General features: G+C 41.5%; 2 protein-coding genes and 1 long non-coding RNA gene across 3 annotated transcripts in view; 1 reads left to right on the forward strand and 2 right to left on the reverse strand.

Moving 5' to 3' along the window:
* Window positions 1-25,838, reverse strand: part of LOC115296182 (histone H2A type 1-C-like) — a 185,542-nt gene that overhangs the window by 105,316 nt on the left and 54,388 nt on the right. The window lies entirely within an intron of this gene.
* LOC115296218 lies at window positions 1,488-2,854 on the reverse strand. Its single transcript, XR_003910784.1, has 2 exons — window positions 2,470-2,854; window positions 1,488-1,636 (listed from the first exon to the last, which is right to left on the reverse strand). It is a non-coding gene; the product is annotated as an uncharacterized LOC115296218 (long non-coding RNA).
* Window positions 3,127-25,838, forward strand: part of SLC17A1 (solute carrier family 17 member 1) — a 29,399-nt gene continuing 6,687 nt past the window's right edge. The window contains exons 1-11 of the mRNA XM_029944635.1: window positions 3,127-3,146; window positions 3,266-3,351; window positions 4,047-4,122; window positions 8,836-9,008; window positions 14,653-14,886; window positions 14,971-15,058; window positions 15,386-15,472; window positions 18,622-18,743; window positions 18,860-19,021; window positions 20,176-20,308; window positions 20,397-20,544. Coding sequence (XP_029800495.1) covers window positions 4,095-4,122; window positions 8,836-9,008; window positions 14,653-14,886; window positions 14,971-15,058; window positions 15,386-15,472; window positions 18,622-18,743; window positions 18,860-19,021; window positions 20,176-20,308; window positions 20,397-20,544 — 1,175 coding nt within the window. The 5' untranslated portion in view covers window positions 3,127-3,146; window positions 3,266-3,351; window positions 4,047-4,094. The remainder of the gene's footprint in view (window positions 3,147-3,265; window positions 3,352-4,046; window positions 4,123-8,835; window positions 9,009-14,652; window positions 14,887-14,970; window positions 15,059-15,385; window positions 15,473-18,621; window positions 18,744-18,859; window positions 19,022-20,175; window positions 20,309-20,396; window positions 20,545-25,838) is intronic.

Raw genomic sequence — 25,838 nt, forward strand, 5'->3', positions numbered from 1 at the left:
AGCTAAACAGAGAGTTTTATGGTAAGATTTCCCGCATTGGAGGTCAACTTGCACAAAAGCATGGAAACAAAAAATGGGATGGATTCTGGGGTGCCTTGGTGGCTCAGTAGGTTGAGCACCCAACTACAGATTTTGCCTCAGGTCATGATCTCATGGTGTGTGTGTGTGTGTGTGTGTGTGTGTGTGTGTGTGTTAGAAAACAAGGAGACTATCCTAGACAACTAGGTCAGATCTTAAGGACAGTGGAGAGTAGCTTGAATAGCTTCCTACTGGCCAAAGAAGGGACAATTTAAGCATCAAAAAATAGGGACCTGACAGATTGAACCACATCCAGTAAAACCTATGAGGCCATAATTTTCCTTGGTCATCTTTGCTAAGGCACTAACTTATTATTCTTCAACTTTATACTGCATCCTGACTTTCCTATTAAATCCATATTTGAGGGTAGCCAAATATTAGATTAGGCAAATTTCCTAATTCGCTCCTAATTCAGCTCCTACCTGAGGAAGGCATGCTAGAATTGGAAAATCACCGTTTTGCAACTTGCGATAAAATAACAGAGCATTTGGCAATGCAGCATTTACCAACAACCGTCAAAGGCCATGGAGGTTGAGAGCCTCATTAGTGGACAAATCAAGCTGAGGATATCTGAGCCCCTGAGCAACCACCCAAAGTGAGCCACGCTGCTCCCCCGGGGAAGTCTCCAGCTCCCCACAACTTATTCTTGTCCTGGATCTAAGCCAGCCTCTCCGTACATGGGCAGTTTTGGGGACATAAGGGGTAAAGAAATTTATCAAATGACACAAAAAGGAAGGAATTAACCAAATCGGTTATGAAAGCCACTCTGCACAAGGCCTTGTTTTGTTATGATTTTGCTCTTGTTGCTTTTACGTAACAGCAAATACACAGTGAAGGAAGGAATGGCCACAAAATTAAAGAGAGGTGAGAGTCATAACGCATCTTCTTTGGATCCTCATTTAAATAAATCAAGTATATAAAAGGACAACTCTGTAGCGACTGGAAACATTTTCATAACGACTGGCCATCTGATGATATTAAGGGATTATTGTTTACTAGAAGCACTGATGGAGCGCTAGTTATGTTTCCTTTTAACACATCAATGAGTTATATATCCATGCTGTATTTTTATGGAGAAATAACATAATATCTGAGATTTACTTTAAAATACTATAGAAAGCAACCACTGGAGATGTACCTATATATGTCTCCAATGGCCAAATATTGATAATTATTGAAGCTAGTTAATGGGTATGTGGTTATATTAGACTGTTCTACTTTTTTCACGTGTTTGAAAATTCCAATGTCATGTTAAATTGAAAAAACTTAATAAGAAAAGCACAGAATCCAAATGTAGAATCCAGAGGTGATTTCAAAGCATATCACAAAGCAACATAAAGCTTTGGACCCAGCACACGGAAGGACCGTTCCCTCCGGGTAATCAGTAACCAAAATAGGAGACATTGACAGCAGATGGGAACACTGTTTATTTAAAACATGGACATTGAACAGCTGGTGATCTGGGGCTTCCAACCACTAAATGGCCAGAAAATGCCAGAAACTGCCAGCCTTGGCCTCCAACCGTACAAACATGCAGGAATAGCCCAAATCTGGAATTCTGACCAAAAAAAAAAAAAAAAATCCAGCTGAATATATAAGACATCAAAGCCTCCTGGGCAAGCAAGTTAAAGTTCTCAACACTTCCTGGGGTGCCTGGGTGGCTCCCTTGGTTAAGTGTCCAAGTTCAGCTCAGGTCATGATTCCATGGCTCCTGGTTTAAGCCCTGCATCAAGCTCTGTACTGACAGATTCTGTGTTTCTCCTTCGGATTCTGTGTCTCCCTCTCTCTCTACCCCTCCCCTGCTCATACTCTCTCTCAAAAATAATCATAAAAAATTTTCAACACTTTTTTAGAGAGATAATAACTGGTTCAATTTGTAGAGTATCTGCTACATGCCAAGCATATATTAAGCATTTTATATTTATTATAAGCATACTAACACATCTTTTAAAACAGTAATGTTATGTATGTGAGAAACTGTCCGGCTAAAGCCCTGATTTTAAGACTTAGATGTTCCTATCTGATCAATAGTTCGCCTTCACAAAATTCCAAGGTAAAAGCACTCTTGGGTATATCTATGGAGAGGTGGTGGAACCAAAAGAATCTGGCCAGTGCAGAAGCCATGGGGAAGTCACTTCCTTTGGAGGACATGCTTTAATAAAAGGTGTCTCTCTCGGAGTAGCTTGAATGTCAGACAGATATGGCCTTTGCAAAAGAGAGGGGAAGGAAGAAAAGGGAAGGGAAAAAAAAGGGAAGGGAAGGGAAGGAAAAGGGAAGGGAAGAGAAGCTGGTCAGAGAGAAGGAAAAGGAAGGCAGGGTGGCAAAAAACGAATGGGGCATTTATGGGACACCGAAAAGCCACAGCGTTCCTGTGGGAATAGTCCCGCGTACCCAGAGCCATCCTCAATAGACGTCATCTATGCTGGGAGCACTTCTCAGCCAGCTGGTTGTCCCCTCCTGGCAGGAGGGGACTAGCGATGTTGTCTGCTACAGTCATGAATTTGATGGCAGATCTCCAGATGTCTAGTCCACTGGAAATTAACACTCACACTCCTCCCCTGAAGATGCATGGATAGGTGAAAGCAAAGTTAAAGATTAAGGTTTTAACTGCTTGCTTTTCTGTCCTGAATCAGGTCAGTCTTACTCTTAAATTGCTACTCATTAACTAAAATTAACAGTTCCTCAGAGCGATGGTGGTGGTGGTGGGGCTTCTCTCCTAAAGATCCTATCAAGGGCGCTTAGAAGACTGCGGAAATTTGGGGGGAAACTCTATTTCCGCAGATTTTTCCCAAGGGAAAGTAAAAAGAGCCTATTTCTAGGGATTACTGTGAGGTGAGCAGCTGTGCCGACAGAGGAAAGAGAAGCATGTGTTGTGTGCTGCCTGGTGCTTGGGATTTGTGAGTGGTGCGGGGTGTCGGTGGCGCGCACCGCGGCAGGTGCGCGTAACTGTGTTTGTGATGTGTATGGTGTGCGGAGTTTGTGTGTGTGTGTTGTGATGTGTTCGTACGTGTGGTGGTATGTGGGTGCAGAGCCCACGTGTGTTTGTATAGCATGAGTGTGGTGTGTGGGTAAGTTTGTGTGTGTGTGTGTATTTTGACATAAACAGCAGCCTAGAAGACATTACAGAGTATGATAATGGTGGTTGACCAACTGTTCATTCAAAACTCGTTTGCAAATCCAACCTTAGGAATTTGTGTTTCACGCATCTGGTCATCTAAGGTGATGTGGCCAAATCTCAAGTCGTAGACGGCACAGGACCAGGGTCTGCGGGCGGTAAGTGTGGCCTGAGCTGCGGGGGATGTCGTGGGCGAGATGACCCGTCTCTCTGTGAGAAGGCAAAATTTCCAGACAGAGAGTTTCCTTTCGGCTCTATTAAGATATAAGAAAAAATAATTTATTTTACCTTTATGGTTTCCTTTCCCAACGTTCTTTTTTGTACTTTCCCATTTCTGACCTTTAGCAATCTCTTCCTGCCTGAAAAACATCTTTATTTTTTTGCTGTAAAAATGCAGTCATAAGACGTCTTTTAACATCCATGGCAGGCAGGTCTACTGCCAGTGAATTCCCTCAGTTTTTGCCTGTTTGGTTCACTTTTGAGGAATATTTTCACTGGACATAGAATTATGGGTCAGCAGGACTTTTATTATTTTAAAAAATAGTTTTCAGGGAGTTACAGATTTTTAATCTATATTTTAAAAAATAATCTATATCTTAACTAATTTATATTAAATTAATCTATATCTTTTAAAAAATAGTTTCCAGAGGGTTATAGATTTTAATCTATTTTTACCAGAAAAGCGTAAAAGTACAATGCCCAAAGGAAACACGTGATTGGGTTAAATGGGTTTGGGTGCGTGAAGCAAGTTTCCCGCGCAGGCGTGTTTTCAGTCAGGAGGGAGTCGCAGATGGCTCTGGTCACTTCTCCCCGGGGTTATGCTGACACCAAATGCTTTACCCTTGCACTGCAGACCAAAGCCTTCAGCGCGAAGAGAAGACACTGGAAAGCCTCTGTGCAGATGGATAACCAGTTCCCTCCTAGGAAAGGTAGAGATTATTCTCTGTCCCACTGGCTACGCTTTCTCCTCCTTACACCACATCTTAGGTTCTAGGTGAGCGCATTTTCCCATAAAAAACACATAAAGGGTCTTAGAAATGTTCAGGAAAAGAGGTGAAAAAGTTAGTCCTGCAATAGTTTTCCTTAGAAAATCCCTAGGGGCACCTGAGTGGCTGACTCTTCCTTTCGGCTCAGGTCGTGATATCACGGGTTCGTGAGTTTGAGCCCCACATCGGGCTGTGAGCACTCATGGTGCGGAGCCTGCTCGGGGTGCTCTCTCCCTCTCTGCCTACTTTTCTCTCTCTCTCTCCTTCAAAATAAAGCAATAAACTAAAAAAAAGAAAAACCCTAAATAAAAACCATTCATATTTTTTATTTCAATTCTTATATACTTGTCCACTTAACCATGTGGTGGCGAAGATCCAAAAGAGGTAAACTATTTTTGCTTCATCTCAAGGAGAAAGAGACAGAGCCATGAATGGACGCAAGACAGGATGAATGTTCTTGAGTCACTACATCCTTGGATGTCAACACGTGGATATTGACTGAAAACTTTGTAGACAAACTGCTTATTGTGAGCGGGGCAGAGGAAGGACAAGAAAAAATTAGCACTAAGGTCTTAGCGTTGTGTAAGGTAGTGTAGTGTATGTCACAGGGAACACAATCCCGGAAGTTGGGGGTGGGCAACAAATAATTTATGTAAGGATGAGGGGTCTATATATTTCAAATTTCTTCTTGTATTATATGTGTTCCTTGTGATTTGAGTCATTTTTCTATTGTCCATTTAATGGATATTCAAATTTACATATGAATGTCTAAAACATATAAAAGTAAAAGCACAACAAACATACAAACGGACATGCATCTGTCACTGATTCTGCCCTTATGCTCTTGGCCACGCTCCGAGACACAGTCCAGGCCTGAGGGATTACACAGTCCTCCGTGACTTTGCCAAATGATTTGTTGTGTGCTTGGGGTGTGTCCCTCTGTTAATTTCCCACAACCTTGAATTTTCTCTTCTCTTCTGGTGAATCTCCTCAGGGCTGTACCTTTTGCTCTCACTGTCCACGAGCTGGACATGCAGCCTCCTACTGCACGTCCTGAGGACTTTAGAACTTCCTTGTGGTTTGTTTTTAACTTGAGACTTATTTAGAAGTAATTCACGTTCTTTCTGGACAACTGCATAAACTGCAAAGGGCCCCCTGACAGACCCTGATGGGACGCCCTCCTTTTGCCCCCGGTGAGGACTGCTTCCGCCTTGTTCTCACGGGGCGTTTTCCCCCTAGTGGTTCTATTCATTTTCCAGGTCCATTTGCTTTCTTTTTTACTTTATTTTTAAAAATTTTTTAATGTTTATTTATTTTTGAGAGAGAGACAGAGTGTGAGCAGGAAAGGGGCAGAGAGAGAGAGGGAAACACAGAATCTGAAGCAGACTCCAGGCTCTGAGCTGTCAGCCAGATGCGGGGCTTGAACTTACGGACTGTGAGATCATGACCTGAATCACTAACCGACTAAGCCACCCAGGCGCCCCTTTCCTTTTGATTTTAAAGAAAGGTTTAGAAAGCTTTGGAGCAACCATTGTCAGGGTGTGCACATACACGTGTGGTGGGAGACATTTTTCAGATGGCCCCCCGACAGTCAGTTTTAGGCTGTGCCAGAGGAAGGACTGGCTGATGACTGAGTGGTTTTCTTCCCGCTGCCTTGAGGAGTCCGTCTTCACTAAACCCTTGGCCTGAATATTTCTTTTTTCCTGGCAGATCAGACATACTTTTAAGGACGTATTTAATTTTGAATATATTTCATCTAATAGTTTTATCTGTTTACAAAGGGAGATCAGTGCAGAAAACTAATTTTCTAGGCATTAGTGCCTTTTTTTTTTCTAACGTAGCAGCAAATCCAACATTTGTTTCGCTGAGCTTCAGAACAGCCCGGAGTCAGCCATGCCCTTTTACCCTCTCTCTCCCGCTTCCGAAACTGAAACATCTGTAGCGACTCCTCAGTGTCTGCCGCAGGTCGTGTGCCAGGGGTCTGGGGACGTGTAACTTGCCTCCCTGTTCCCTAAGTTCACAGATACAGAAATGTTGTGCCCCGGACGGGGGGAGAGGGTTTTTGCCAGGGCCCTCAATCACGTGGGTTTAAACTCATTTCGATGATGAGGTCTGTGATGTTGAGCTCATGAGATTCTGAGGAGGCGGTGGACTTGAGTCGATGTTGTATTATGAGATGAGACTTTTAAGGAACCGTGAAAGGGGGTGAAAGTGGCTTGCATGGGGGATGAACATGAACCTTTAAGGACCAGAGGGTGGACCATGGTGGCTAGAAATCTAAGACTACCCCTAAGAGTCTGGCCCTGGTGTGTACGCACCTTCCGCCAGTCATTTAAGCAAATACTACGGCGAGGTGCCACCTGAAGGGGTTTAGCAGATTTAAATATGGGCCCAATGAGCTGATCTTAAAGTAGGGAAATTATCCAGGAAGTTGCCCAGCCCTTAGATTTGGGTTTAGAGGTCAGAGACCAAGGAGCTAGGGAGAGGCCAAGTATGACAGGAATCAGTGTAAGACAGACTCTTCCTGGCTGGTTGTGGAGCTGGAGGACACCGTGTGACAAGTCAGTTGAAGGACCTTCTGGAACTGCACGTGTCTCCCAGCTGACAGCCATCGGGAGACGGCGACCTCAGTACCGCACCCCTGGGCAACTGAATTCTTACAATAGCCTGAGCGAGAATGGAAACAGGTCCTTGCTTAGAGCCTCCAGCTGAGAGCTCAGGCTGGCTGATCCCTGACTTCAGCCGTTGAGGCCGTGACCACAGAACCTAACCGTACTGTGCCGGCTCTCGGCTAAAACTTCTCAACTGCGGAATCGCGTTAATAAATGGGTGTTGTTTTTCGCCATTAGGTTTGCAGACTTTTTTTTACATAGCAATAGGAAAGGAGCACGCTCAGTAAATCACATCAACAGCAAAACCTCCAGGGAGCATTATCTGAACTGTGGAAACGTTAGATCTACTCCATGTGAGTCGGAAACAGGAGTATGAAGACCCGGGAGCCTAAGCACAGTCAACATTTCACTGGTGGTTCTGACCCAAGGAAAACAGGAAACCAAAGACTCGAGGATAGCAAAGGAACCGGTAATATCATCAGTATGTGCGTATTCCCCACATAGAAAACCTCCCCAAATTAGCAGATGTGTTTTTGGAAACAACAGTGACTCTTGGCTAGCTGACTGGATACAATATCAATCTTTGAAAGTCTAATTCCTTTCTTTTTTGAAAAATTTGTTAAAATGTCTATTCATTTTTGAGAGACAGAGTGTAAGGCCGGGAGGGACAGGGAGAAGAAGACACAGCATCCGAAGCAGGCTCCAAGCTCCGAGCTGTCAACACAGAGCCCGACGCGAGGCTCGACGCCACGAAAGGCAAGATCATGACCTGAGCTGAAGTCCAGCGCGCTCAACCGACTGAACCACCCAGGCGCTGCCTAATTCCTTTCTCTACCAGCCGCAGGCAATTAAAAGATGTAATTAAAGAGACACCAAATTACACTCCATTGGTTTGTAAAGATTAGGTTCTCTCTTCTTTTCTTTGGGGCTGGCCAACCAATGTACTTTGGGATCTATGTCAATCTGATATATAACCATGGATGCTCAGTCCCTAAGACTCAATGAAGTAGAACACACACGAGAAAATCACAGGTCTCTTGTGTACCGTTAGATGAGTTTTGACAAATGGATACTTTTGTGAACAACACTTAGAACATTACATTACTTCAAAATCCCATCAGGTTTCTTTCTGGTTCTCTTCACCTAGAGGAAATTGCTATTTTAATATCTAGCCACACAAATTAATCTTGCCTGTTTTTGAAATTCATAAGAATAGATCTCGCTAGTACGCCCTCTGGGGTGTCTGTAGATTCTGAAACTGAGCATATTTTTGTTGCAATTCATCCAGATTGCTGAGTATGCATTTCCTTCCTTTTTATTTCTGAGTATTTCCATTGTATTACTATAACTCGGTATGTTCATCCATTCCAAACATTCAGCTGCTTTGAACAAGCTGCCATAAACATTTTGGCATGTCTTTTTGTAGATGTATATTGTTATTTCTGTTGGAAAATGTCATTTGTTGAAAAAGACTATTTGCCTCTGCTGAATTGCATAGTGTATTTATTCTACACTGATTACTGTAGCCTAAAATGACCTCAATAAGCAAGTTTTTAATGCAATTTTAAAATGCAATTTTTCTCTGCAAAGTGCATATTTGAGTTTCTCATACAACTAGTCATACAACTTTAGAGAATGAACCAGTTTCCTTGAGAGAAAGTCTTCGCTATTCTTGGGGGGGACTTCCTTCCAAGACTAACCCAGAGTATTTGTAAGTGCTCTCTATAAAATGGAAATAAGCCAAAGTATCTGGTTTAATTTTCTAGGACACTCTTGTTGGGATTATATTTTAGGGAGGCACAGGATTCTTATTTCATTCACACAGCTTCCGGTGATATCATGATTTCTTTATAATATAATATAATATGATATAATACAATATGATATAATACAATACATAATATATAATATATAATCATATTATATATAATTACAATTATATTATAACATATACAGCTCCCAATTTCTGAGTGCCCTTCCTAAAGTTACCTCATGTTTTTCCTCACCTATGTTAACAATGAACACTCTCTGTTTTACTCCTTAGTTTCAAGTTTTTGTTCCTTCCGCTATGGACTGTCTCTCCTCTTGCACGCCTGTAACAGCATTGTAATGTCACAGCGCATGTGTCTGAGCCTCACGATGGTAGTCATGGTGAACGGCACGGACCCACAAGGTGTGCCCAACACCTCCACGGAGAAGAACCTGGACATCATAAAGGTATATGAAAGATATTGGCCATAGTCATAAGTTTAAAATCCTATCGTCTAATTAAGTTGTGTGGAGATTGAGTGTTATCATAACTGATGGGACATTAATAATTAGAAAAAGAAGTTTAAGTTGTCATCTACCTTGCTGATAATAACCTAACTAAACATGTACCACAATTACAGCGGTCCTCGGTATTTGTAAAGGGGTTCGGTGTGTTTGTTTGCTTCCACGTGAAGAAGAATAAAAACAAGCATTAGGGAGTCTAGAATTAAGAAGTTTGGACCAGCAAAAAAAAAGAAAGCATTTTCAACCCAAGTGGAGTTCAAGATACAGTTTTTGTAAAGCTTCTGAATATGCAGTATATTTACATGTTCCACTAATTTCATCTCTGGAAGGTAATAAGGTCATGAGTTGTTAGGTGTCAGAAGATATAGTTCACGGAAAAAATGGAAATGAAGGGGGAGAATGTTTTTTCACTAGACTCTTCCTATCTTTTTTTATGAATGCATAGGCAAACGTGAACATATTTTCTTATTGTCACCATTTTTTTACATTAAAAAGTACCATGTTATATGCAATGTACCACACCGTAATTTTTTTGGCATCATCATCAGAACCAGGCTTAGGTATGACACATATGTAGGCATTCCCAGACGGGATTTAAACTGACGCTAATTAATATATTAAGAGCTCTACTGGAAAAAGTTGCCATATAGGTAATGTCAGCAGAGGTGGAAACTATAAGGAAGAATTAAAAAGAAATAATAGAAATCAAGGCAACTGTAGTAGAAGTAAAGAATGTCTTGACTAAATAAAAACATTTAAAAAAATTTTTTTAAATAAGGGGTGCCTGAGTGGCTCAGTCGGTTAAGTGTCCAACTTCGGCTCAGGTCATCATCTCACAGTTCATAGGTTTGAGCCCCGCGTTGGGCTCTGTGCTGACAGCTCAGAGCCTGGAGCCTGTCTTCAAATCCTGTAACTCCTTCTCTCTCTGACCCTCCCCTGCTCACGCTGTCTCTCTCTCTCTCTCTTTCTCTCTCTCTCAAAAATAAATAAAAACATTAAAAAAAAGAATGTCTTGACAAGCTCATAAGTAGTCTCAACACAGCTGAAGAAATAATCAGTGAACTTGAATATGGGTCAGAAGAAACTTCCAAAGCTGAAATGAGAGCATGGAGGGGTTGGGAGGGAAGCTCAATAGAATATCCCAGAATTGTGGGTAATACCAGGATGTGTATAACATATGAGGGGCTAGAATACCAAAAGGAAAACAGAGAGTGGCAAGAAGTAACACTTGTTTTCCTTAATGTTTTTATTATTTATTTTGAGAGAGAGAGAGGGGAACACACCTGAGTGGGGGAGGGGCAGATAGAAAGAATCTCAAGAGGTAATATTTGACAAGCTCATGGCTGAGAACTTTCCAAAATCACTGGCAGGCACCAAATCACAAGTCCAAGAAGCTCAGAGAACACAAAACAGGATAAATACCGAAAAGGGCAAATAACGAACTACAAGAAAAACCAACTAGACATATTTAAATTGCAGAAAACCAAGACAAAGAGAACATCCTGCATAAAGCCAGAGAGAAAAATATCTGACCTACAGAACAAAGATATGAATTATAGAAGACTTCTTATCAGAAACCATATCAAACAAGAAGAGAAAAGAAAAAATCTTTAATGTGTTGAAAGAAAAATGAATCTGCCAAAATAGAATTCTATATCCGATGAAATTACCCCCAAAGTGAAAGAGAATAAGGACTATTTCAGGTAAATAAAAACCAAGGTAATTTATTGCCAGCAGGCTGGTCATACAATAAATGTTAAAAAATGGTAGATTTTAATCCAACTATATCAATAATCATTGTAATTAAGAATGGTCTACACATACCAGTTAAAAGAGAAATGATCAGATACTGATAAGAAATAAAGTTCCTAAGATATTGAGTCCACAAGAAACTCGTCTTAAATACAAAGACTCAGAAAGATTAAAAGTAAAAGGATAAAGAAAGATGTAAACATTATCCAACCACAAAAACACTAATCAATAGTAAATTTAAGTAGCCATATGAATTTCAGACAAAGCAGAATCTATAGCAAGGAAGATTATCAGAGATAAAGGGGTATTACCTAATGATAAAGGAGTCAATTCTTCAAATAGATGTAAGAATACTGAACATGCGTGTCCCTAAAAACAGAGCAACAAAATACAGAAGGCGAAAACTGTTAGAACTGAAATGAGAAAGAGACAAATATAAAATTGGTACCTGTTTTCTATTTGTTACATCTCTTCTTTGTTTCCTTTTTTAATTCTCTGTTTTGCCTTCTCTAGGTTTGATTATTTTACATGATTCAATTTTATTTCTTCTTTTCTTGTATCATTTATACTTTAAAAAAACACCTGCTTTATTTAATTTTTTTAAGTTTATATATTATGAGTGAGAGCAAGCAGGGGAGAGCAGAGAAAAAGGAAGAGAGAGAATCCCAAGGAGGGATTGGTAAACAAAAACCAATAAAAACTGAAATATCAGTGAGAACCCAACGTGGGGCTCAAACTCCTGAACTGTGAGATGATGACCTGAGTCAAAATGAGGAGTCAAGATGCTTAACCAACTGAGCCACCCAGGCACCCCCAAAAGAAACCTGTTTTAGTAGTTCCCCAGCATTAATGATAGACATTTTTAATCATCTAAATCCACCGTCAAATAATACTAAACTGCTTCATGCGCATTGCAGGTTCCTTATAACACAATATTCCTAATTTTGCTCTCCCATCTCTTGGGAAAGAGCTGTTATTAATTTCACCAAACACATGCAATAAAAACATGATTACATTACTGCTTTAAACAAATAGTTATCTTTTAGATCAATTCAAAATGAAATATTCTTTTTCTTTACTTACATTTAGAGAGAGAGAGAGAGGCAGAGGGAGAGAGAGAGAATCCTAAGCAGTCTCCAAGCTCAGCACAGAGCCTGATGCAGGGTGGGGTTCAACAACCCTGGGATCATGACCGGAGCCAAAATCAGGAGTCAGATGCTCAACTGACTGAGCCACCCAGGAGCCTCCAAAATAAAATATTTTATCCCTTCATTTATTTTTTTCTGATGCTCTTCCTTTTTAAATATAGAGCTATTTCATTTCCTTCTGCAGAAAGAACTTTTATTGAAATTTCTTCTGTGGATAATGTTTTCATTTTTATGTCTAAGAAATCTTTGCATAGCCCAAGGCAAAAAACCACTTTTTTTTGCTATGTTTTCTTCTAGAAGTTTTATAATTTCAGGTTTATGTTTAAATATAGGATTCATTTAGACTTAACTTTTATATACATTGTGTTCTTTTTTACATATGGGTACACAACTGTTCTAACATCATTTGTTGAAAAGACTCTTTCATTTCCACTGAATTGTCTTTGAATGTTTGTTGGAAAGTCAGTATTTGTAGGACTAACACCACCCACTTGATTTTAAGACTTGTGTTAAAGCTATAGTAGTCAAAACAGTGTAGTATAGCTCTCAAAGGATGGTCAATGAAACAGAACAGAGAGTTAGGAAATAGACTCACACAGATATAAACTCCTGATTTTTTCATGATCCACAAAAGGAAAGACATAAAATTGGATTCCATTCCATTCTAGTCCATTCCACTCCATTCCATTCTTTTCCATTCAAAAGAACTGTTGACAGAATAAAAAGACCAGAGACAGGGATATATGTCTCCAAATTCTATCTAATAAAGGAATTCTATCAAATTCAATAAAAATGAAATGAAGTCCAACAAAATGATGAGGAAAATGTGAACAGTCTTTTCACCAAGGAAGATACAGGGATGGATGGCAAATGCTCATGAAACAATATTCTGCATCATTAGTCATTAGGGACACGCAAATTAAATCCATAAAGGTTTATTACTACACACCAATTTAAATGGCTAAAATGATAAAGATCACACATACCAAGTGTCAGCAAGAATGTGGAGGGACTGGACGCCTCTAACATCTCTGGGGAGGATGTAAAATGGTATAATCACTTCCGTTAAGCATACACCTACCATATGATCCCCCCATCCCATGCCAGGCATCTGCTGAAGAGAAATGAAAGCATATGTCCATACAGAGACTTCTACACAAATGCTTACAGTAGCTTTGTTTGTAATAGCCCCAAACTGCAAACAATAAAAATGAATGAATAAAGATGAATGAATGCACAAACTATAGTACAGTCATAAAACAGAGTACTACTTAGCACTAAAAGTAAATGAATGATAAAAATAAATGAATGAAACTCAAAATCAGTATGCCGAATTTATAGAAAATAAAAACTACACCATAGTGACAGGCAGAAGGTCAGTGGTGGGAGAACAGGGCGGAGGAGTTACAAAAATAACTGAGGAAACTTTTGGAGGTGAAGAATACATACATTCATTGCCTTGACTACAGTGATGGTTTTGCGAGTGTGAACATGATTAAACATGTATTGAGTTGTACACTTTGTGCCAAAGATTAAGTATACAGTTTATTGCATTGTTTGTCTTTCAAAAATGTGTTACAATCTTTTTGTCTAATTTTTTTCTTGAATGATCTTCTGAAACATTTGTAGTATTCCATTGCTTTGGTTTAAATATTGAGAAAACCATAGTGTAGAGAAATGGGTACTCACAGGGGCCAAATGCTGAATCCTTCACTCTAACAAAAGAGGCCCTCTCAAAGATCCTGCTATAATCCAGGGAGACTGATCTATTTCACATCAAAGTCGCACAAAAGGAATTCTCTTCACGTCATACAAAGGTACTAGATGGGAAAAAGAGAGAAAGGGAGAGAGAGACAGACAGAGAGAGAGAGAGAGAGAGAGAGAATACAGCATGTCATTATTCCCAACCATGAAAACTCACCAGAAAATTGTTTCCACAGAGCAGATCTGAATTGTAACCTACAATTACAAAATGCACCTAAAACCTAGGAGGGCAATTCTATTTATGGGTGGAACACTGCAGGGCTGTAGGCACAGGAGTTAAGAGCAGAGATGGCTCAGGCAGTAGAGCAGTGAATACAAGCAGATGGACAGGACTCAGGGGAGGATTTTGGAAGAACAAGACAGAACATTCTAGAAAAGGAGAGAACCAAGCACAAAAAGAGAGTTGGCCATCTTCCTTCACTGTTTCATCTAACGATCTTCATAGTTCAGCTTGACACCTTCTCTTCACGATTTGATTGACGACTGTTTTTCTCCCCAGGAGTAGTATATATCTGGGGAAATGTCTGTTTGGGGAATGAGGGTAAGTTAACGGAGGAGTCGAAGGAAGACAGAAGGCAAGAGGCAATTAACGATTGTGCGAAGAAGAAGCGTAGTGTTCCACAGAAGACTTGACATGCAGAGTAGCAGCGTTCCAGGAATAAGTATTAAGTGTCTACACTGTACCGACGGTAAAGATGGAGCAGGGACTTGTCATTAGACTTGAAGAGACCAATGTGAAATGTCAGCACACATAGGAAATGACGTTATAAAGGAGTAGCAAAGGTCCCACGATAGAGAATGAGGCAGAGAGGGGCTCCTCTACCCTGAGGAAGCCCGCAGACCAGTGTCCCCGCACCCGGACTGTCAGTCCCTCACCAGGATGCAGAATGCCTTCACGCGTCTCCTCTTTTGTTTCCCCCCAGAACCCCGTGTACAACTGGAGTCCTAAAACCCAGGGCATCATCTTCAGTTCCATCTTCTATGGCATTCTCATCATCCAGATTCCTGCGGGATACTTGTCTGAAAAATACTCCGTCAGGAAAATATTTGGCTCTGCCTTATTCCTCAGCTCCCTATTTAGCCTGATCCTGCCGATGGCCGCTGAAGGCGGAGAAACGTGGATCATCGCATGCCGGGCCGCCCAGGGCGTCTCCCAGGTACCAAGATAATGCAGCAAGTGAACAAGGTTTAAATCCACAGAAAGCATCAGAGATCAGATGTCCTAATCCTTATAATTTCAGGGGACGGCATTTATAGCACAGCACACAATATGGGTCAAGTGGGCTCCTCCGTTGGAACGAGGCCGACTTACGTCCCTGAGTCTATCAGGTAATGACCTTTACCTAGAAGGTTCGAGTGCCTCTGCCATCTCACTGTACCTGGTTCTTCTGGAGCTGTGAGGGATGTGGGTTTTGAACTGTCCAGGGCTTTAAAGTTTGCCTTTAGAGATGTGGAAACTGGTTGGAATGAAGAAGAGACTTCTTTATCTCAACAGAGAGAGAGAGAGAAGCAAATATTTTATTCATTTCTTCTGCCCAGTGTTTTGCTCTACAAATGTATTTCACTGGAAATCGTTCATTGCTACCATGATGCTACATTATCTCTATGTTCAAATGCCCATGCTCCTTAGGCGTGTTCTTTGTGCTTTCTGATCAGGAGTCCTGCTGGGGTCCTTCATTGTTCTGCTCGTGACTGGGTTCATCTGCCGATCCCTGGGCTGGCCCATGGTCTTTTATATTTTTGGTGAGTGTCTATAAAATCCCAGTCATTATTCAGAATTGAAAAAAAATTTAAAAACCTGACTTATATGTAATAATTTATATAAAATTAATTATATTAAAAATCATGAATCTCTTCATTAATTTCACATTCCAAGCAGAACTATACATGTGTTCCTGGACCTAACCTCCACAATTCTATAATGTACAGATTCGTATCCTTATATGAAATTCTTGGAGAAGAGGATGACCAGAATAGATCATTTTTCAGATTCCAGAAAGATGATATGATGACTCTACTGTTTATATTAACACCCTACACGTGATCTAGAGTGCCATCTCCTACTCAGTCACATTTCTTTGATACAGAGAGAGAGAGAGAGAGTGGGAGAGGGGCAGAGAGAGATGGAGAGAGAATCCCAAGCAGGGATCAATCCCACACGGGGATCGATCCCACAAACCGTGAGATCACGACTGAGCTGAAATCAAGAGTCGGATGCTCAATCGATTGAGCCACCCAGGCTCCCCTTGCTGTGAGATTTTATGTTTATCTGGCTTGGCTAGAAGTTAGGTGTTGCTTACTGTTTGCAGTAGCTGTTCAGTTTCAGAGGCTACAATTTCCTCTTTGTTTTTGTGTTTTTATAGGCTCCTTAAATAAATTTGGAGACATGCAGTTTTTCTATTTGTATTCCTATTTACATAAGGGGAACCTACTGAGGGGTGGTAAGATGTGTGGGGCATAGAGTGTTCTATAGTCATAGGATTAGTCTCAACCTTCCAGTGAGCTATGCCTCTGGTCTTCTCCGTTTTCCACCCGTTAGGTGAGACGGGAAGGCCAGAGGGGTTGGAGGTAGGTACTTCCCATCCCTAAGGCTGGTTAGGATCTCATAAAAGTTTCCCTTGACAACAGGCTTTGCTAAGAACAGAATGTTCTAGACATAATTCAAACTGCTACTCTCCCTTTCCCCTGCTGTTAGGAGGTAGGAATTTTTCTTTGATCTTCACTGTGAATCTGGTCGGTCTCCTGGAGGTAAAACTCACAGTAAGCGTGAGGGTCCCTCTAGAACTCCTTCCCACCCCAGATTTTTTGCCTCCTAAATTTGTCCACACAGCCTATCACAATTAACCCTTTAATGGGTTTTCCTCCCCTGATACCGGCTCCCTTGCGGTTTTATGCTCAGGTCTCTCTTCCAGGGGGTTGTAATTCTCTGTAGCCACCTGTCTGTCTCTCCAATTTTGGGAGCAATAGCTTGCCTTATGACCTCTGTTCTCTAAGGGATCCAAGAAGAGCTGTTGACTTTTAGTCTGTTAAACATTTTTCTGGCCATGAGGATGGGAGGGGTGACTTCCAAGTTCCTTATGTGCTGGATCAGAAATCAGAAGTCTCTCTCCAGGTCACTCTGAAGTTATAGCAGTTAACTCAGGATGAGAAGACATGTTACATGCAAGTGGATTACCAATCAATAGCTTTATTTACAACTTCTAAACGTCGCCTTTTGCCCTGGGCCTCACGAATGTTAGAGCTGGCCAAACCTCCAGGCCCATAAGTCAAGTGGAAGTTCTTCGGTCCACATCAGACCTGAGCCCTCAGTCATGTCCAGCGGGCCTCGGCCTGGCCCCTGCTCAGTCTTCTGCAGACTTTTGCTCTTCTCCTTGCCGTGGACCCTTGTCCTTCGAAGCTCTGCCCCAGACTACTCCTCAAAGACCGTGGTCCTTGCCTACAAACATAATTCATGCTAGGGGTCAGTGACCACTTACCAGCCACACGTCCCGCACAAGCAAGCTGGCCTTTCTGCACATCAATATTCTCATTTTGAAAACGAGCTGACAGCACCAGAGGAAGTTTCTGCGTGTTGAAAATGTTATATAGAAATGTCTGTATCACACATGTGTTAGCTGTTCGCTTCTCTCCACTTCTGTCTCACCTTGGGATTAGGTCCCCAGGCCACAGAATGAGGTGGGAATTGTATATTGTAAATATGCTGTAACATTTTTTTTAATGTTTGTTTACTTTTGAGAGAGAGAGGCAGAGCATGGGCAGGAGAGGGGCAGAGAGAGGGAGACACAGAATCGGAAGCAGGCTCCAGGCTCTGAGCTGTCAGCACAGAGCCTGATGCAGGGCTTGAACTCGTGAACCGTGAGATCATGACCTGAGCCCAAGTGGGATGCTTAACTGACTGAGCCACCCAGGTGCCCCTGTAAACAGTGTTAATGTTGCTGAAACAGTGTTGTAAAGGTGTGAGATCTTACCACGGCTCCAGGTTTCCATGTGGTCTGATCCTATCACCCGTCATCCTCATTATCCAGATGTCCCCCCTCCCCTCGCTTCCTCTCCAGTCACACTAGCCTAGCCTTATATCCTAAGGCTTTGGTGCTCTCTGCTCCCGCTCCCTGGAGTGTTCTTGCCCCACATCCGTGCTCCAGCCTCCACGGAGCATGACACGCCTCACCTCCTCCCCAGCAATGTCTCCCCACTGCTCTTGCCACTGACATTTAACACGTTTTACCTCTTTACTTTCTATGCTCTCTTTTCTTACCCACTAGAAATTAAACTGCACCAAGACAGAAATTTCTGTCTGCTTCACCCACTGCCGCATCCCCAGGACCTAGAATAGTGAAGGACACATAAGGAGCATTTAATCACTATTTGTCAAAGAATGAAGGCACTTCTGGAAGACAGACTGATGGGCACAACACCCCCTGTCCTAACAGAGGATTCCTAATGGAAGTCATTAGTACAAAACACTCGAAAACAACAAATCATTTGGCAAAGTCACGGAGGACTGTGTAATCCCTCAGGCCTGGACTGTGTCTCGGAGCGTGGCCAAGAGCCAATCTCCCAAAGCCAGGTGATTGTCAAGCCCTTTGAGGACTTGGCTGTGCCCTCTTCTCAGGGTGGAGCACATCAGGGAGGGGCAGGGGTGAGGGTCTACGAGCAGGGAGGCCCCTCTCATGAGCGGAGGGGTACAGAGGCTCAGTCAGAGAGGCCAGAGGGCTTCCTGCCCTTTCTGCAAAATCCAGCAGCCTTAGATACAGAGAGGGTCACCAAAAACAAGCCTTGTTGTAACGTTGTAAAGAAGAAAGGAGGTCCAGGACCGATAATGAAAACTGCCAGTGTGGGAAGGACCCTATGGACAGAAGTAATTTCAGTTCTAACCTGTCCTGCTTTGGTAGGTGCCTGTGGCTGTGGCGTAAGCCTTCTCTGGTTCCTTCTGTTCTACGACGACCCCAAGACCCACCCGTGCATAAGCGTCAGCGAGCGGAACTACATTGTGTCTTCCCTCAATCAGGAGCAGGTAGGACACAGCCGCCCCGGTGCCAGCTCCCAGATCCCATGCCGGAAGAGACTGCATGCCAGCTTCTCCTAAGGTGCTAACAGTTCATGTTCGTCTGTCTGTTTGTTTGTTCCCAGAGCAGCTCAAGTTCACGGCCCCTGCCGATCAAGGCCATGATCAAGTCTCTCCCACTCTGGGCCATTGTTGTTGGTTCTTTTGGTTTTCACTGGACAAATACCATCATGCTCTTCTACACGCCGACGTTTGTCCACTCCAAGCTTCACGTGAATATAAAAGAGGTAAGTATTCCTTTGTTCTCCTTTTAACTTGATGAAATTTCGCATGACGCCACCCCTGGCTCTTGGCCGCTCTACACTGTCTGGCCAATGCTCTGCGCCTGGGGACTCACTGCTCCCAATTTTAGTGTCAACCTTTCCTGGAACAAAAGGCGGAGGCACAGTTTCTGGCCTCCACAAAACACACTCCTGTTCCCGCAGTGCCTTGCCGCCATTCACGCCCTAACGTAATACTGAAGGGTCAGCATCATCGTTCCCTACAGGGACTGCTCCTTCCCTGCCACCCTGCCCAGCTCACACCCAACCTGTCTCCTGGGATAAGGCAGTGAGTCCTGGGTTGAGAACCCATGACTCAGGTCTTGCTTTGAAAGGATAGGCACCCTCACTGCTTGTCTGATTCGGAGAATCACTGATGCCTGGAACTTACGTTTGATGCCATGGTAACCAGAAAACCTGACTCCTATAGAAATGGAATGCCCAGAGTGGCATTCTGCAGTGCACGTCCAGGACCCCAGCCTAGGGGCCAACGTGACAGTGAGGTCATTTAAGCTCTTTCTGATTCAGTGTTGCCTCTACGAGACCATAGAGGGGTTGATAGGATTAATAGCAGCGTCCCAAATAAGCACCCGAAGAATGTTTGTCATTGTTATCTTCACTGTTTCTCCCCAGAGTCAGCTTTCTCCATTCCAAGTGTAGTCTTCATGTCTATTATCCAGAACTTTCAGTTCCCATGATACTAAAAATAGAAAACTAGACATACTGTGATGACTATTTACATATTTACTTATTTATTTATCTTAAAGGGAGAGAGAGAGAGAAAGAGCACACAAGTGGGAGAGAAGGGCAGAGGGAGAGAGAGAATCCCAGAAAGGCTCCACGCTTCGCGCAGAGCACAACGAGGGACTCGATCCCACAACCCTGGGTTCATGACCTGAGCCTAAATCAAGGGTCAGACACTCAACTGACTGAGCCCCCCAGGCACCCTGTGACAACTGTTTTGACCTCAAAACTATTTTCCTCTTTCTTTTGGGCGGTGTGGCCTCAAATCGGAATTCTGGGGTTGCATGGTGATGGGTTCTCGTAAGGTGGTCCCAGCGTTCAGTGTGGGGACGGCTCTCTCTCCCACCCCCGCCCTCACAAAAACATTTCCTCCTCAGAACGGGCTGCTGTCGGCCCTCCCCTATTTGTTTGCCTGGAGCTTTGGCATCCTCGCTGGTCACACTTCAGACTTCTTCCTGTCCAGGAACATTCTCCGCTTAAATACCATCCGGAAACTCTTCAACACACTAGGTAAGGAACAGCCAGGATGTCCAGCACTTGGAGTTACTTCCCACCACCTTCGAGACGCCCTAACTGTGTCATCCGCCTCGCTCCCCAGGGCTTCTCCTGCCTCCCTTCTTCGGTCTGTGCCTGATGTACCTGAGTTTCAGCTTCTACAGCACCGTCATTTTCCTGATACTCACTGCTTCCACAGGAAGCTTCTGTATGGCTGGGCTACTTATAAATGGCATGGATATCGCTCCCAGGTATGGTTGCAAACATCTCTTTCATGTATTCAGGCTCTCAAGAGTGTTTTAAGATGTCCACTATTTTGGAGTTCATGGTAAGCAGGCCAAAATGCTTCCTGAAGAAGCATCAATGGAGTTCAGACATATGCCGGAAGTCATGATTATGTACCTAATGATATATTAATGTTTATAACTCTTATGTAGACAAAGTGTTGCCCAGTGACTCAGAGCACAGATTCTAAAGTCGGAAGGTTTGCTTTCAATAACGCCATGAACACTTTGCTCAAGCAAATTGCTTCCCCTGCCTGTCCCTGTTTCACACCTACACACCGGGGGCAATTAGAGAATGCTTACCTCACAGGGTTATGAGACGATTAAATAAGTTAACAGAGGTCAAATGCTCAGAAGAGCGCCTGAGCGAAGACCATATAAAGGTTAGTTGCTACATTGCCTTTGTTGGTGTATACACGTATATACATTATGAATCTTCATGACAACCCCCAAGTTAGTAAAAATACTTATTTAATAACTAAGGGAACTGAGGGTCCGATACTTGTCAGCCTAAGATCTCAGCACTGGTTTGGGATTTTACTTAGGGTTTTAATCCAGATCTGTCCAGCAAGATCTTTTGCTCCCTTTACTGTTCTGCCTTTTTAATTTAATTTTATTTTTTATTAAAAATTTAAAAAATGGTTATGTATTTTTGAGAGGGAGAGAGAGTGTGAGCAAGGGAGGGAGGGCACAGAGAGAGATAGGTTCTAGGCTCTGCACTGTCAGCACAGAGCCTGATGTGGGGCTCGAACTCATAAGCTGTGAGATCATGACTTGAGCCGAAGTTGGATGTTTAACTGACTGAGCCACCCAGGTGCCCCCCTTTTAGTAATTTTTCACTGGGTGGATTGTGTACCTTGAATTTCTCTCCATGTCAAAATCTTATTTGGGCTCTATTAAATCATAGTATGTCAAAATACGAAATCGATAAAACTCAAAGTCTACCTCAGTGAATATTTAAACCTCCCAAATGCTTTTTACCACAGACTGTTGCAGCTCAGGAACGAGTGAGTTTAGAGCAGATTGTTGTCTAGAAAACTTTCCTGCGTCAGAGCAACGTCAAGGTTGTTTTCATTCCCCATACCAGACACCTCCGAATGGCAGGAGGACGAGAGCATAACACGTTCCTCCCCCGGCCCCTCTCGCCTCAGAAGAACGGCTCCATCCTATGGATGAGACCTGGTTTTCAGAGGAATTGTCAAGGCATTCAGGATTCCTGACACGGAGCAGTCTGTTTATCTCTCCAACTACGGATCAAATCACCTCTGTTAGTAAAAATAGGCCACATCCTTTCCCATAGCCACAGCATACTAAAGACTTCAGTGTCTGAAAGGAGAACACAGCCATCAGCGATGTCATAGTTACCAAATGTATCATAGGATAAACATAAAGAAAACTGCTCCTGGACTTGTCATAGTAAAATCACCCAACTAGAAAGGCAGGGAGGGAGGAGAGAGATCTCTTAAAAACAGCCAAATGCAAAAGGCACGTTGCTTTCAAAGAAGAAATGATAAGACTGGCAGCTGCCTTCTCAACGGACACCGTGAAAGGTAGAAGCCAATCTCGAATATGTAAAAAAAAATGAAAAAAAAATCACTGTTAAGTAGAAATCTACATTCATCAAAAAGTTTCCTCAAGAATTACGGTCATATAAAAATATTTTCAGGCAAATTATGAGAATTCATCAGCAATAAACACCCATTGAAAACTTATTAAATGGGAATTCTTTGGACAGAAGAAAAATAATCACAGATTAAGCATAGAAATATAGGAACAAGGGGAGCCTCAGTGGCTCAGTCGGTTAATTGTCTGACTTTAGCTCAGGTCATGATCTCATGGTCTGTGAGTTCGGGCCCCGTGTTGGGCTCTGTGCTAACGTCTCAGAGCCTGGATCCTGCTTCAGATTCTGTGTCTTCTTCTCTCTCTGCCCCTCCCCTGCTCATACTCTGTCTCTCTCTCAGAGATAAATAAACATTAAAAATAAAAAGAAATACAGGAACAAATAAAGAGACATAAAGAGAAAAATATAGAATAAATCTGATAATTACTGAACTCACAAAATGAAGATAATATCATTAGAATATCAAAATATGTAAATTAAAATGCACAACAATAAATAGCACAACAGATAAAAAGGCATAAATGAATATGTGTTCTAAGATGCTTTCATTAATGGGAATTTGCAAATATATTAATTTACATTAAACTAAAATAAGTCAAGAATATATATTTTAATCCCTAGGGTAACTATTGGATGATAATAAAAGTGTAAAGGGAATATTTTAAAAACAATGAAAAAGAAATAAAGAATGAAGTTTAAAAAGGAACATAAAATTGATGGGAAAAAGAGAATGATGATCAGTTTAAGTCAAATGTATCAGAAAAACATAAAACATAAAAGGACTATATCTTCCAAATTAGCTTAAACTAGATTAAAATTAAAAAGAACCCAAAATATAATAGATTAAAACCAAAATAAAGGAAAACAGACCAGCCAAATTAGACTTTAAGTCAAGATGCATTACTAGAGATAAGAATTTTTAAAAATTACTTTAATTCACTAGAAGATATAGTTTTCTAAGTTTCTATGCACCTAACATGTTCCAACTGCAAAGCAAAATTTGAGAAAGCTGTTCAGCTTCCACATATGACTGAGCAGCAGGGGATGACTGACATTCCAGGTGGGAAAAATATGACAAGGCTAAATAAAGTACCACAAGTAGGGACGCCTGGCTGGCTTAGTCGGTAGAGTGTGCAACTCTTGATCTCGGGGTTGTAGGTTGGACCCCTAAGTAGGGTGTAGAGATTACTTTAAAAAGATCTTAACAAAATAAACACACCTCAAAGTATTAACTAAAAGACAGCAGCCAATAAGACCAAAGATACAAGACGCTGGTGCCTCTGAGGTGAGCGGACTATTCCTGCGACTTTTTCCTTGGGGCCACCTGCCAATCGGCAAATGGCTGATAATCCAGGTTGGGCCCTGGGACCAGGCTGCCACTCTAGATAGAGAAATTAGCCAAGCATTCCAGTTGCATGGGCTGGAGCGACAGCACTGGAAATTAAGAGAACTTAAACATAAAGTCCATTTCTCTCCTTGAGATATTTGTTGAATTCTGAAGTTTGAGGAGACAAGTGGCAGAATTTCCTAAACTACCTGTACTAAGGTGACAAGATCTACCAAAGCCTGGAGGGAGCTGACTGAATATACTGAACTCTCTGTTTAACAATACCGAGTCCAATACCTAGGGTGGGGACCAGAGGTAAACTGAATCTTAGCAAAATTGAGACCTAACCTCATCTTAGTTCATTCCCTTGTTAGATTTGTGATCCATTCCCTCCCCTCCAAATCTATTAAAGGAAAGGATGAATCTTTTCTCTCCAAGTATGACATATTCTTAGAGTCCCTATAGCTCGTATTCACAATGTCCAGCATTTAATAAAAAATTACTAGGCATGACAAGGAATAGGGCCATGTGATCTATAACTATAACATGCATCAGAAATAGTCCTACAACTGATACAGATATTGAAGTTATCAGTAAGAAAAACTTCGCAATAGTTATGATTAATATACCCAAGAAACCAGGGGAAAAGCTCAAGAAAAGAGATGAAAGGATAAGGAGTTTGACCAGCATTGGAATTGATAAAAACAACCAAATGGAAGTTCCTAAAGCTAAAAAAGAAAATGTCTGCAATTAAAATCTTAATAGATATGTTTAATGACAAACTAGCCACAAGAGAAGACAAGAGGAGGAGAAGAAATAGGAAGGCATATCAAAAGAAATGTCCACATTGAAATAAAAAAAAGAATAGAGAATAAACAGAAATGTGGAATGAAGTATAAAGGCTAACAAATCTGTACTTGAGTCTCAGAAGGAAAGGAGAGGTAAAATGTGATATAAGCCATATTCTATGAGAAAACAGCCCCAAATAATATGAAACTAATGAAAGACAGTAAACTACACACACACAGAGCTCTGTGAATTTCAACCATGTGAAATGAAAATTATAATATATAGTAAGAATGCCAAAAAACAAAGACAAAGAAAAAAGTCTTAAAAGGAACTAGAGAGAAAAGGCATGTTACCTTCAAGCAGTACAGTAGTCAGCCTGACATCTGGTTTCAGTAGAAGCCATATGAGCTCTACAAAGTGCCAAAAAACAAATAAATGTCAACCTAGAATTTTATGCCCTGTGGAAATACTCTTCGAAAGTCAAAGCAAAATAAAAATATTTTCAGACAAACAGAGAAATTGTCACCAGTGGATCTTCACTAAAAGAGATACTAAAAGAAAATTTTCAGGTAAAAAGAAATTATCCCTATTGAAACCTGCTTATGCCAGAAGGACTTAGGAGCAGTTAAAGAGGGTAAATATGTGTGTAATTTTATAGACTATTGATTTGCAAAACGGTAGAGACTACCTTGTGAGTTGAAATGCATATCAAAACAAATTGCATTAAGGAATTAAAATACAGGATGCAATAATGCAAAGAGGGAGATACACAGAAATGTTAAAATATTAAAATCTTACAAATGTTCTAAGCTTCTGGTGTTATAGAGAAAAGAGTAAAAGTATAATTCATAATAAGCTTGAGTAAAAAGGACATGCTATAATATCTTCAATGCTTGTAAACAACAGTGAAAAAATGTCAGAGAAGGAAAAACAAAATAAAACAGATGAATCCAGAAGAAAGAAAAAGTGGAAAGTGAAAGAGGAGGTCAAAAAGAAAATAAATAGTGAACAGATAAAGACAATTACAAGTATATCAGTTATTATGTGAAACCAATATGGATGAAATATTCCAAATAAGTATCAAAAATTGTCAAGCTTAGTAATAAAGGAAATCGCAGCCTACTACAAACAAAGACACACAATAAACATGAGGACATAGCACGGATGCAGTTAAAGGATAGAGAGAGGTATCCCAAGCAAATATTAACCAAAAGAAACCTGAAACAACTATGCTGGTACCAGAAAAAAAATGAAACACTACTAGAAATAAAGTGTTAGTTCACAATGGTGAAGAGAAAAATATCAGAATTATACCTCTGTTTGAATCTGAGGAGCCTGGCTAGAGGTTTATCGATTTTGTTTATTTTTTCAAAGAACCAACTCTTGGTTTCATTGATCTGCTCGACTGTTCTTTTGGATTCTATATTGTTTATTTCTGCCCTGATCTTTATTATTTCTTTTCTTCTGCTGGGTTTGGGGTGCTCTTGCTGCTTCCCTTCTAGTTCCAGTAGGTGCTCTGTTAAA

The sequence above is a fragment of the Suricata suricatta genome, chromosome 7 (genome assembly GCF_006229205.1).
Source record: "Suricata suricatta isolate VVHF042 chromosome 7, meerkat_22Aug2017_6uvM2_HiC, whole genome shotgun sequence".
NCBI classification, from domain to species: Eukaryota; Metazoa; Chordata; class Mammalia; order Carnivora; family Herpestidae; genus Suricata; species Suricata suricatta.